At 49.6% G+C, this 13,015-nt stretch overlaps 1 protein-coding gene across 1 annotated transcript; it reads left to right on the top strand.

The window, feature by feature from the left end:
- Nucleotides 1–6,015: 6,015 nt before the first annotated feature.
- Nucleotides 6,016–10,828, top strand: CALHM4 (calcium homeostasis modulator family member 4). The gene is made up of 2 exons (XM_038759772.1): nucleotides 6,016–6,555; nucleotides 10,445–10,828. Exons 1-2 carry the CDS (start codon nucleotides 6,016–6,018, stop codon nucleotides 10,826–10,828), a joined length of 924 nt encoding a protein of 307 aa, XP_038615700.1.
- Nucleotides 10,829–13,015: the final 2,187 nt, after the last annotated feature.

The raw sequence follows: 13,015 nt of genomic DNA, 5'->3' as shown, positions 1-13,015 counted from the left end.
CGCATCAGAATTTCTGCTCCACCCTTCTGGAAGGGTCAGACTCCACACAAACAACACACACATACACAAACGCACGCACAAGCCTGTGTGAAGCGAGAGACGAGAGCGATGGCCCCTGGGAATTCCAGAGTGGTGTTTTGTTCTCCAGCCAAGAATTTTCTTTTTCCCCCCATTTATGAATAACAAACAGAAACTTTCCTGGACCAAGAGAGAGTGAAAAGCCGGCTTCCGATAATCTCCATATTGATCCCTAGATAAATTAGAGACATGTCTCTCCTTTCCTGCCCCATCAGATAAAACCAGGCCCCTCAGCCTGGTTTCAAATGAGGAAAGCCATCCTGCCCAGCCATTTTTTATGGTGTTTGTTGAGTGCTTACTTTGAGCCAGGCACTGTACTAAACCTTGGGGTAGATACAAGCTAATCAGGTTGGACACAGTCCCCATCCCACATGGGGCTCATAGTCTTAATCCCCATTTTGCAGATGAGCTAATTGAGGCACAGAGAAGCCAAGTGACTTGCCCAAGGTCACCCAGCAGACAAGTGGCAGAGCCGGGATTAGAAACCAGACCCTTCTGACTCCCAGCCCTGTGCTCTTTTTATTGGGCCACACAGCATACCTTGCATAAAGTGCTGTTTGCTAGGTTGAAAAATGATGTCTCTGGGAACTAGGAGGTAGAGGGGGGCAACAGCAGTCCAAAGGCCTCTCTTCAACCCCTTCCTCCAACTCTAAAGTTTGCACGACCCTCTGGGTGCATTGATATTTCGAAGCATCTTCATTTCTGCTCAGAAGCGGCTCCGGGGTGTGGAGTTTGGGGTCTGGAAGACAACTGAGCTTTGTATGGGTGAATCACCCAGAAAGACGCCAGCAGAACTAAACAACCCCCAGCCCTTCTGAGCACCCTGCTCTCCCCCTTGGCGACCAGTGCTGGCCGCCGCCTCTTTATTGACGCCACATCCCCGGCATTTCAAGTTCAAACTCGAGACACTGTCATCCTGGACGGCTGGAAGACGCAAAGGGATCAAAGCTCATCCTGAAATAGAAGCGGCAAATTCAGCCCGAGAAAGTCGCTACTAATTGCTCCCTGCTCCTACCCATTAGTGCTGCTGGCTTTGGCCTGAATTGGATATGAGGGGGATGGGAGAGACCCCTGTCTACAGATTGGACTGGGCAACGCTGGTGGGCAAGACTTACCCTCTGTTGGTGAGGAAGGGTGACTGTAAGCTGGTCGTGGGCAGGGAACATGTCCATCGCTTCCCCAGGAACATCAGGCTGGGAAGACAACCAGAACTGGCCCAGACCCATCCATCCTGCAAGACCACCTGTTCTCTAGGGGGAATCGTGTGCTGGTCACACTTCTGGACATCCACACTCATGGCAAGGGATGGGCCATCCAACACTCCTTACTCTCCCCTTTCATCCCTGACTTTCCATCCAGTGAATCAGCACAGATCCCTTGTCTGTGGATCTATCCAGACCCCCTTCATTCATTCAATCTCATTTATCGAGCGCTTACTGTGTGCAGAGCACTGTACTAAGCACTTGGGAAGTACAGGTTGGCAACATATATTGACAGTCCCTACCCAACAACGGGCTCACAGTCTAGAAGGGGGAGACAGACAACAAAACAAAACATGTGGTCAGGCATTTAAGTCATCAGAATAAATAGAAATAAAGCTAGATGCACATCATTGACAAAATAAATAGAATAGTAAATATGTACAAGAGAATAGTAAATATGACCCCCTTGTGACTGAGTCAGTCCCCTGGGATTGGCTCAATCACTCAGAGCACTGTACTAAGTACGTGGGAGAATACAACATAACACTAAATGGACACATTCCCTGCTCACAGCCTAAAGGGGGAGAGAGCATTAATATAAAAAAATAAATTATAGCTATGTAATTAAGTGCTGTGGGGCTGAGAGGGGGATGAATAAAGGGAACAAGTCAGGGAGACCCAGAACTCAGTGGGAGAAGAGGAAAGGAGGACTTAGTCAGGGAAGGCCTCTTGGAGGAGTTGTGCCTTCAGTAAGGCTTTAAAAAAGTGGAGAGTAATTAATTGTCTGTTGAATATGAGGGGGGAGGGTGTTCCAGATGAGATCAAGGTATATTAGGAAGGTTATCATTAGTGGAGAAAAGTGTGTTGCCTGGGTTGGAGTAGAATAGCAAGGTGAGGTAGGAAGGGACAAGGTGATTGAATGCTGTTATATTGTACTCTACCAAGTGCTTAGTACAGTGCTTTGCACACAGTAATTGATCAATAAATACTATTGATTGATTGATGGATTGGTGGGCAAATCCGGCATCTTCTGTTGGCCTTCTGTTCCCTACTTGCTATGGGCAGGGAACGTGTTAACCAATTCTGTTCTATTGCACTCTCCCATGTGCTTAGTACAGAGCTCTGCACACGGTAAGCACTTAATAAGTATAACTAACTGACTGACCGATTGGTCCTGTTGGTGAGGGCGGGTGAAGCCAGTGCCCTCTTTTGACGAGGGCATGGCTGTTGGCATGCCCAGTCAGGGGTCCCAGAGCCGCTGTTGCCTATGAAACTTTTCTTAGGAGACCAGGCCTGCCTGGGGGCCTGGGGTCTCTCTTTTTCATAATCATCAACCAGTGGCTGATTAGTAAGATTGTACCTTAGTAGTTCAGATATATTACAATTTTTAGAGGACCTATCCAAGTAGCACATTAGGAAAAGTTAAAATAAGTGTAAGACATATTGAAGGTAAAATTAAAGTTAAATGTTAAACAATAATTAGTATTTCATTGCAACAGCTTCTGCTAAGAGAATGTTCAACTGAATGCAACATAGGGTAATATGAGACAGGACGTGAACAGCTTGCGGTGGGTACCGAGGGGCTGATCTGTCCTGGTTGCCTGCTGGAGACAAATTAATGAATCAATGAGTCAATCAATCAAGCGTCTTTACTGAGGGATGACTGTGTGCAGAGCACTGCACTAAGCACTCAGGAGAGAACAATACGACAGAGTTGGCAATAATAATAATGATGACTGTGGTATTTGTTAAGTGCTTACCATGTATGTACCATGCACTGTTCTAAGCGCTAAGATATAAGCTATTCTGGTTGGACACCGTCCCTGTCCCACATGGGGCTCACAGTCTTAATCCCCATTTCACAGACGAGGTAACTGAGGCACAGAGAAGTGAAGTGACTTGCCCAAGGTCACACACACGAAAGAAGTGGCAGAGCGGCATTAGAACTCAGGTCCTTCTGACTCCCAGGTACATGCTCTATCCAGTAGGTCACGCTGCTTCATAGGCACATTCCCTGACTACAGGAGCTGACTGTCTAGTGGGAAGGCCCTGCTGGCACATGGCTCATAGCCTTTGGCCAGAGGCACCCTCCCGCAATCTAGCCTGGCCCCTAGGCTACTGCGAGCCCCTGCATTCATTCAATAGTACTTATTGAGCACTTGCTGTGTGCAGAGCACTGTATCTGCCCGCGGCTGCCACCCTGGGTCTTCTCATGGGGACTGTGGGAGCGGGGGTGTCCAGACAGCCAGGCAAGGGTGTGGGTGCTCTTCCGCCTTCTCTCCCAAGTGTGGTGATTGGGACAAGACCCAATTAGTGAAGGGGAAGGTCTCAATCACCTGCCCCTGCCCAGACCCCCAGACTGTGTCCTGCCCCAATTTGAAAGTCCCCAGGCCCAGGAAGGATTCCGTTCATCCAGGCTCCATATGGGGTAATCGCTGAGCCTGAACCAAGCACCCTCACACCCAACACCAGCAGCTGCCAGAAAGAGAAGGTGGTGAGGGGAGGTGAGGATGGTGAGGGGTGGTGAATGAAAAGTGGAGACTGAGGGATGGGGCGGAGGCAGGTAGCTCTACCCCATGCCTCAGTCTCCACTTTTCATTCAATCATTTTTATTAAGTCCTTAATATGTGCAGACCACTGTACTAATCACTTGGGAAAGTACAATACAGCAATAAAGAGTGACAATCCCTGCCCACAACGAGCTCACAGTCTAGAGGGGGGAGACAGACATCAATACAGATAAACAGACATCAATATAAATAAATAAAACAGATATACACATAAGGACTGTGGGGAAGAGCAAAGGGAGCAAGTCAGGGCAACACAGAAGGGAGTGGGAGATGAGGAAAAGTCGGGCTTAGTCTGGGAAGGCCTCTTGGAGGAGATGTGACTTCAGCATGGCTTTGAAGTGGGGGAGAGTAATTGCCTGGCAGATTTGAGGAGGCCAGAGGTAGGATGAGGGGCAGGGTTCAGCTGTGAGACAGGTGAGATGGAGGCACAGTGAGAAGGTTAGCACCAGAGGAGCAAAGTGTGTGGGCTGGGTTGTAGAAGGGGGCAAGGTGATGTAGTGCTTTAAAGCCACTTCCCATGGAGACTTGTTCCCGGGGCAGCTGCACACCCCACTTTCTCCCCTGCAGCTTTCTTTCTTTCCCCTTCGGAGGAGAGGTTCCAGGGGCCAGAGTAGGGGGGCTATACTGATGCCGGAATTGCTAGCAGCGAGTGACTCCTGTCCCCCGTCCGTCGTCCCCAACCCCCCGAACCCCCCTGCCCCTGCTCCCGGGTCCACCTGCAGCCCTACCCGCCCGAAGTGTTTGATGTGGTCTAGACACGCCTCGGCCTAGGCCCCTGGCTGCCCATGAGAGCCAACGGGTGTATCATCCTCGGCCCCTGGCTGTCCGTGAGAGTCAACGGATGTTTCATCCTGCGCCCTCCTGCTTGGCTTGGCTGATTCCCAGGAGGCTGGAGGTGTTTCAGATAAACTGAATGGATTCGGGGAGTGTGGAGGAGGGGGATGAGAGTGTGTCTATTCCTTAATGATTAAAGTCCCACATTGAAAATCCTATTTTTCTAGGCACCACTGCTGTAAGGCTCCGTGGAAAGAGCCCGGGCTTGGGAGTCAGAGGTCATGGGTTCTAATCCCAGCTCCGCCATTTGTCAGCTTTGTGACTTTAGGCAAGTCACTTCACTTCGCTGTGCCTCAGCTACCTCATCTGTAAAATGGGGATTAAGGCTGTGAGCCCCACATGGGACAACCTGATCATCTTGTATCCTCCCCAGTGCTTAGAATGGTGCTTCACACATAGTAAGCACTTAACAAATGCCCTCATCATTATTATTATTTTATTATTAGGTGGCCACCACAAAATCAATCAGATGCCTCGAGTCAGATCTAATTAATCCTTCAGATTGTAAGATTCTCGAAAGGCAGGGACTGTGTCTTTTACTCCTACTGTGTACTTCCAAGGCTCTCGTAAGGCTCTCTGCACCATATAGGTGCCCTATATGGGGCTCTGAAGATACCTAGGACAATGCCTTGCCCGGTAAATACTCTGCTCAACCAATCGATAGCATTTATTGAGTGCGTACTGTGTGCAGAGCACTGTTCTGTGCATTTGGGAGAGCACAGTAGAGGGCATCTGCTGCTGCTGCTGCTGCTGATGATAATGATGATGACAACAAGGATGACAATGATGACCATGAGTAATCACCTCATTGATAAGTCCAGGCAAAGGGTTATTTCCTGCCTGCACCCTTCCTGCAGTCACTCTGGGTTCTCAGCCCTTTAAGGCATCAGAGTCCTTGAAACTGACATTGCCCTTTCTGGATACACAAAGCCAGCCTCTTCAGCCATGGTGCCATTGGTCTCCAAACCTTGCTCCTCCAATCCACCAGTCTTCGTTTCTCTCCCTTCAGTTTAAAGGACTGGAAATACAACGAGTAAAGTTTTTTCCCAGGGAAGGCTCCCCAAATCAAAGATTTGGCATATGAACCCCCTCCTTGCAGCCTCCCCCTCTCCTCCCACCTGCCCCGGCCTGGCTGCTCCTGCAGAGAGTAGCAGAGCACAACCACAGCAGCAACAGCAGCAGGGCCCTCTCCGAAAAGAAAGCTTTCTTACTGGTTACTTGACCCAACCAGTCCAACCAGTAGTGACCTATAAAAAGGGCTCCGGCTGGGAAAGCTCCCAGCTCTGAAGAGGTTGCCAGCTACTGCCATGATGAGCTCTTGCTGGGAGAGGATGGTGTCATCCCTGCAGGGCAGCGGGACCTTCATCAACACCCTGATTGGGGTGCTGACTGTGGCTGGCCAGCAGCTCTTCTCCCGCTTCACCTTCGCCTGTCCGTGCCAGGCGGGCAAGAACCTCTACTATGGCTCGGCCTTCCTAGCCGTGCCCACCCTGGTCCTGCTTATCATCGGCTATGCGCTGAGGACCCAGACGTGGCGGATGATCACCGATCCGTCCTGCAGGTGTCCGGTGAGGCAGCTACAGGGCCCGGGCTCCCTGCACCGCCAGCTGGCCTGCCTGGTTTGCATCAGCATCACCGGGCGGGCGCTGGTGGCCCCACTGATGTGGCTGGCAGTCACGTTGCTGACCGGAACCTACTACGAGTGTGCAGCGAGCGAATGGGCCTCAGTGGACCGTTACCCGGAGTTTGACGGCATCAGCCCTGAGGAGCGCAGGGATATACTGGCTGGATTTCCTTGCAGTGGCGGCATCCCTGCTAAAATGACCCTGGTCAGGGAGGAGGTGATGCTACAGCTTAGGTACTCCTCTCAGGTGAGTCTTCCCACTCTTCTCCTGCAGCGGTCCCACCACTCCTTTTCCCCAGCTGATCAAGCCAACACCCACCCACCTGCTCCCCACCCCACCCCGTTAGCCTCCTGGGGAAAGAGGAACCGCAGCCTGGACCTGCATCTGGACCCATGAGATAGCAAAGCCGTGGTGAGGGATGAGTCCTATCCTCTGGGGACCTATCACTTCTGTTTTCATTTTCCACTCACTTGCCCAACCAGGCTCCCGCCTGCAGCTGAAAACTCTAACTTTCTGGCTGCTTCTTCTTAGTCTCTTTCACAGGCTCCTCCCCTGCCTCCCACCCTCTAATAGCGAGAGTGCCTCAGGGTTCAGTTCTGAGTCCCTGCCATTCTTTATCTATGCTCACTCCCTTGGAGCACTCATTCGCTCCCATGACTTCAACTTCCATTTCTTCTTTCAGGACCTAGCTATCTGGATATCCCACAGACACCTCAAACTAAATAGAACTCCTCATCTTCCCACCTAAACCCTGTCTTCCCCTTGTTTTTCCCATCACTGTAGAAAACATCATTATCCTTCTTATCTTACAAGCCCATACCCTTGGAATTATTTTTGAATCATCTCTCTCATTCAACCTATATAGTTAAACCATCACCAAATCATGGCGATTTACCTTTGCGATGTCTCTAGAGTCCCTCTTTTCCTATCCATCCAAATGTTTCTATACAGATCCAAGTACTAACCATATCCCACTTTAACTATTGATCAGCCTCTTTTCTGACCTTCCTTCCTCCTGTCTTTCCCCTCTCTGGTTTATACTGGACTCTGCTGTCTGAATCATTTTTCTAAAAAATCGTTCAGTCCCTATTTTCCCACCCCTCAAGAACCTTCAATCATTGCCCATCCACTTCCACATCAAACAGAAATTCCTTGGGACTGGTTTTAAGGCGCTCAATCACCTTACTTTCTTCTACCTTACCTCTCTGATCTCCTACTACAACCTAACCCACACACTCTACTCCTCTAAAGCTAGCCTATTCAGTGTCCCTTGTTCTCATCTATCTCGCTAATGACCTCTTGGTTACGTCCTCCCTCTGGCCTGAAACTCCCTTCCGCTTCGTATCCAACAGACCACCACTCTCCCTACCTTCAAAACCCTCCTAAAATCACATCTCCTCCAAGAGGCCTTCCCTGACTAAGCTCTTAATTCCCCTACCCACCTTCCCCCCTGTGGCGCCTATGCACTTGGCTCGCTACCCCTTAAGCACTTGATATTCATCCTTCCCTCAACCCTACAGCACTATGAACACATGCCTACACTCTGCCTTTTCTGCTATCTGTAATTTATTTCAATGTCTCTCTCCCCTCTAGACTGTAAGTTCCTTGTGGGCAGGGGTTATGTCTATCAACGTTATTGTATTGTGCTTTCCAAGCATTTAGTACTGTGCTGTGCATACAGTGCGTGCTCAATAAATACCGTTGATTGATAGATTTGTTTAGAGTTTACTATGTGTTAGGCACTGTCCTAGACACTGAGTTGGATACAATATAAGCAGATCAAACACGATCCCTGTCACATGTGGGTTTCACAGTCTAAGAGTAAGGGAGAAGCCTGAATTTAAAGATGAGGCAACACAGGCACAGAGAAGTTAAGCAACTTCCCCAAGGACACACAGCATGCTTGAGGCGTTTCCTCAACTATCGCTTCTGCTATAGTCTGGCCAGCTTCCCCCTTTACCCAGAGAAGGTAGACAGAGTCCCCTCTGTTGCCCATCTCCCACGTCTGCCCCCAACAGGCATGGACCCAGCTCTCCTGATGAAGGTTTCCTCAGGGCTTCTCCAGGTTCAAGTTCAGTCCACAGAGCTCCCAGGCACACTTAAAAGCAGGACAGACCCTCTAAAGACAAGCTGAATTCCCCAAGATCAGGGTACGACATCGAGAAGGATTCCCTGCCCTAGCTCCTGACCCACCCCAGCGTTATGCCTGTTTGTCCCATGTGTTCTCAGAGCAGAACGTGGAGACCAAATCAGGGGATCTGCAGTCCAGGTGCCCAATCAGAACCCAGTCAAAAGTTACTCGATCAGTTCTGGTGGCCTGCAGACAGGCTGGGGGCTCAGATGGTCCAAGTCTCCCAAAGTTCCTAGTTTGCAAAACAGGGGAAATTGATCAAAGAAAACAAAAATACTTTTTATCCTATGTTCCTGTCCCAAAGCAGATTGGAGAGGTAAGGGGGATGGGGTTGGTGGAAATGCTGGAAAGCTACGCAAACCATTTTTGCTCTTGAACATGGCACTTGCTGTGGTAAGTTTATGGAAGAGTGTCTCTTTAGTGTTTGGAGGGTGAATGAGATTCACAAATCTCCCCTATCCTCCCTATGCCCAAGCCTAAGGCTTGGGCATAAAGGCCAACTGCCAGGCTTGAATCAACCCCTTCCAGGCCCTGTCCAGATAGAAGACCAGTTTTCACCTATTTACCCCTTGTTTATTGACTTTCGATTTATTCATTTACGGCAGCAGTGCCAACTCCACTGCTGGGGGCAATGGGGACTGATGCCCCTTGGCTCCCAGCTATGGAGACAAAACAGCCAATCAATGGTATTTCCAGAGAGCAGAGCACTGCACTAAGCATTTGGGGTAGTACAACATAGTAGACATGATCCCTGCCCTCAAGAAGCTTACAATCTATCATAATGTTGTCAAGCACTGTACTAAATAGTGCAGTAGATACAATTAGATCAGACAAAGTCTCTGCCCCACATGAGGCTAACAGTCTAAGAGAGAGGGAGAACAGGTATTGAATCCCCTTTTTATAGATGAGGAAACTGGGGCACAGAAAAATTAAGTGGCAGAGAAACAGCAGGGTCTAGGGAATAGAGAACAGGCCTGGGAGTCAGAAGGACCTGGGTTCTAATCCCTGCTCGGCTACATGTCTGCTGTGTGACTTTGGGCAAGTCATTTAACTTCTCTGTGCCTCAGCTACCTTGGCTGTGAAATGAGGATTAAGACTGTGAGTCCCACGTGTGACAGGGACTGTGTCCAACTGGATTTGCACTTAGTACAGTGCTCTGCACACAGTAAGCGCTCAATAAATATGATTGATTGATTTGCTTGCACCCACCCCAGTGCTGAGTACAGTGCCTGGGACATAGTAAGCGCTTAACGGATGCCACAACTATTATCATTATTATTCTTCTTATAGCCCAAGATCACACAATAGGTGAATGGTGGAGCCTGGATTATAACCCAGATCTGCTGATTTTTAGTCTTGATGCCACTTGGCCACACTGCCATTGTTTCTGGGCTCAAATCGAGGCTCAGCTCGGGGCTCAGGCAAATTCAGTCATTCATTAGTATGAGTGCTCACTGTGTGCAAAGCACTGTACTGAGAGCTTGGGAGAGTACACTATTACAATAAACAGACAAACCCTGTGTTTATGGGCTCCCTCACCCTGCGTCTCTGATGAGCTGTTATTGCTGTCCTGCCTACCTGTCCCTTCGCAGTCCTATCCCATTAACACCCCCCCCAACACACCCCTTAACAAGTCTGCTTCCTTTTCCTTCTCACTCTTTCAGGGCACATTTGGCATCTGTGGTTGGGTCTTCCATATTTATTGTATCCTACCCACCTATTATCTTCCCCTTTAGATTGTATGCTTCTCTAGAGACAGGGATCGCATCTCCTCCTTCTTTCTGTCCTACAAGTGCAGACCAGAGCACTTGGCCCTCGGAAAGCCAAATGGGTTTCCAGCACAGTGCCATGCCCACAGTAGGTGCCCGGTACAATGCTCTGCACACCACTGGTGCCCAGCATGGTGCTGCCTGCTGCCTGCAGTCGGCATCCAGCCCAGCGTTCTGCACCGGGCCCACTGTCAGTGAACCTGTGACCCTTTGTGACCTCCTGCATGTTTTCCAGATGTCTGGCTGGATCCTGGTCACGGCTGCCAGCATCACGGCCTTTCTGTCCTATTGCCTGGTGAGGTACTGCTCCCCACTGTCCTCACGGCAGCACCATTACTGGGACAGCCTGGCCCGGAATGATCAGCAGCTGTTCGAGGAGGCGGCCGAGCAGCACGCCCGCTTCCTCGTGGCACAGCGCGTCAAGAACTTCTTCGGCTTCGTGCCCGGGAGCCAGACCATCCAACAGATCCGCATCCCAACGGGAAGGGACTGGAGGGAGATAGCGGGATTCAGCCTCGTGGGCATGGCGGACCATGGGCACGGGCCCTACTGCTATCTGGGAGACAGGGATGATGACTGTGAGGAAGGAAGGGCAGCTGGCATCGAACTGACGCCCTGACTTTATCAGCGTGGGCTCTGGGACCCCTGGCTTGCTCACCCTGGGCCTCCAAACAGACCTTACAGGATGTGAGCGGACCCGGACACACCCACCATCGAGACTTTCCCACCTTTTAGCTCTGTGCAGCCTGCTGCCCCCCTCCTGACCCATCCCACTGACCCGTGCCCCCACAACAGCTCATTCTACCAGTGGTATTTATTGAGCCCTTACCGTGAACACTGTACTACCTGTTTGGGAGATTATAACAGAGCTGGTAAACAGAATCTCTCCTCACAATAAGCTTACAATCTAGTTGGGGAGACAGGCAGTAAAACAAATTATAGGTAAGTAGAAGTAGCAGAGAACAAAAATATGTATATAAATCCTGTGGGGGTGGGGGAAGGGTGAGTATCAAAGTGCTTAGGGAATTCAAACTGAAGTGCGTAAGTAATGCAGGAGCGTGGAGAATAAGGTGGTAAAATGAGAGGTTAGTCAGGGAAGTTTTCCTGGAGGAAATATGATTTTAGTAGGGTTTTGAAGTTGGGGAGAAAGTGACCGTGCACTGCAGGATGATGAAAACCTTCTAGATGTTCATGCAAGTGTTTCTGGGAACTTCAGCGGCAGCAAAACTAAAGTGCTCAGAGCAATTGATATTTTGTTGCTGATTTGAGTGTCCTAGGACCTCAATTCTCAGAAACACTTTTAATCTTTCCCAGCTCATTCCTGGAGGAAATAGAGGGGTAGTGCAGTATTTTCAGGATGGGGTGTCCTGTTTTCACTTTTCCCCACTCACTCCCCTTCACATTTGGAGTTCACCTCAAGTTGGCTGAGTCACCAAACAAAGTCACACTGCTACCCTCTGCTGCTGCCAGAGTGTGCTGCCTTTGTCAGGTCCCCTTATGTGATATTTTGCCTCGAAACATTTTGGTCTCTTTAACATTTTCCAGTTAGCCAGCTGGCCATCACTGATTTTTTGCTTCTCCAGGATGTGTAGCTGGTTGAATCTGCTGAGCTTGATTTCCAATTTGGTTTCTACTTTCAAGCTTCTAGACTGAGCAAGCTCCTCCTATCCCAAAGTCATTTCCTGCTCCAAAACTGTCTTATTTTCCTTGGGGCTTCTCCACTGACCTGGCTATTGTGACTATTAAATAACAATAATAATAATAATAATTATGGCATTTGTTAAATGCTATGTGCCAAGCACTGTTCTAAGAGCTGGGATAGATACATGGTAAGCAAGTCGGAAGCAGTCTCTGTCCCACGTGGGGCTCACAGTCTTAGCCCCCATTTTACAGATAAGGTAACTGAGGCACAGAGAAGTTAAGTGACTTGCCCAAAGTTACACAGCTGACCAGCTGCGGAGCCGGGATTAGAACCCAGGTCCTGACTTCCAGGCCTTTGGTCTTTCCACTATGCCATGCTGCTGCTTCTTAAAGGTTCCCTGTGTCTGGTCTAGGGAGGGGCCCAGCATCTAGCCTGGCTGTGGAGGAAACCAGGACCTTTTCCCTCCCATTCCCAGTCCTCTGACTGTCTGGTCTTGCCCCTTCCTGCTCTTAATAATAATAATAATAATAATGATAATGGCATTTATTAAGCACTTACTATGTGCAAAGCACTGTTCTAAGTGCTGGGGAGGTTACAAGGTGATCAGGTTGTCCCACGGGGGGCTCAAAGTCTTAATCCCCATTTTATAGATGAGGTAACTGAGTCACAGAGAAGTGAAGTGACTTGCCCAAAGTCACACAGCTGACAATTGGCAGAGCCAGGATTTGAACCCCTGACCTCTGACTCCAAAGCCCGTTCTCTTTCCACTGGGCCACACTGCTTCACAGCTTCACTGCTTCACCCTTTCCCTTAGGGTTTCATGACAGACTGGCGCGTTCGCATTGTGATGCTTAATCGGGTGAAATCTTTCAAGATGATCTGATAAACGAGCTGATTATATTGTCTTTTGATCGATTGTCTTCATAGTTTAAAATGTGCAGTAACTGTCTTGCACTGGGGATGGTGCCAGGGAAGAAGGAAGCCCGGCTTTCCTGGACCCTGGGCAGCCTCTCCCCCCAGTGAAATGAAGGTGGGCTGGATGGATTCTCCAGGGTCCGTTCCTCTGGAGCTGATCCCTGCAACAGGGCAGTGGAGATGGAGTCTCTGGTGGGCAGTTTCCTCAGCTGGGGACTCCTTCATAAGCACTTAGTACAGTGCTCTGCA

This window comes from Tachyglossus aculeatus, chromosome 2 (assembly GCF_015852505.1).
Source record: "Tachyglossus aculeatus isolate mTacAcu1 chromosome 2, mTacAcu1.pri, whole genome shotgun sequence".
Classification (NCBI taxonomy): Eukaryota; Metazoa; Chordata; class Mammalia; order Monotremata; family Tachyglossidae; genus Tachyglossus; species Tachyglossus aculeatus.
Note: the sequence above shows the minus strand (reverse complement) of the source record. Positions and strands in the feature narration are given on the sequence as shown.

Coding starts and splice junctions, on each gene's coding strand:
- CALHM4 (XM_038759772.1), top strand. CDS start 6,016: ATGGTGTCATCCCTGCAGGGCAGCGGGACCTTCATCAACACCCTGATT. Junction 6,556..10,444: donor AGCTTAGGTACTCCTCTCAG/GTGAGTCTTCCC, acceptor CATGTTTTCCAG/ATGTCTGGCTGGATCCTGGT.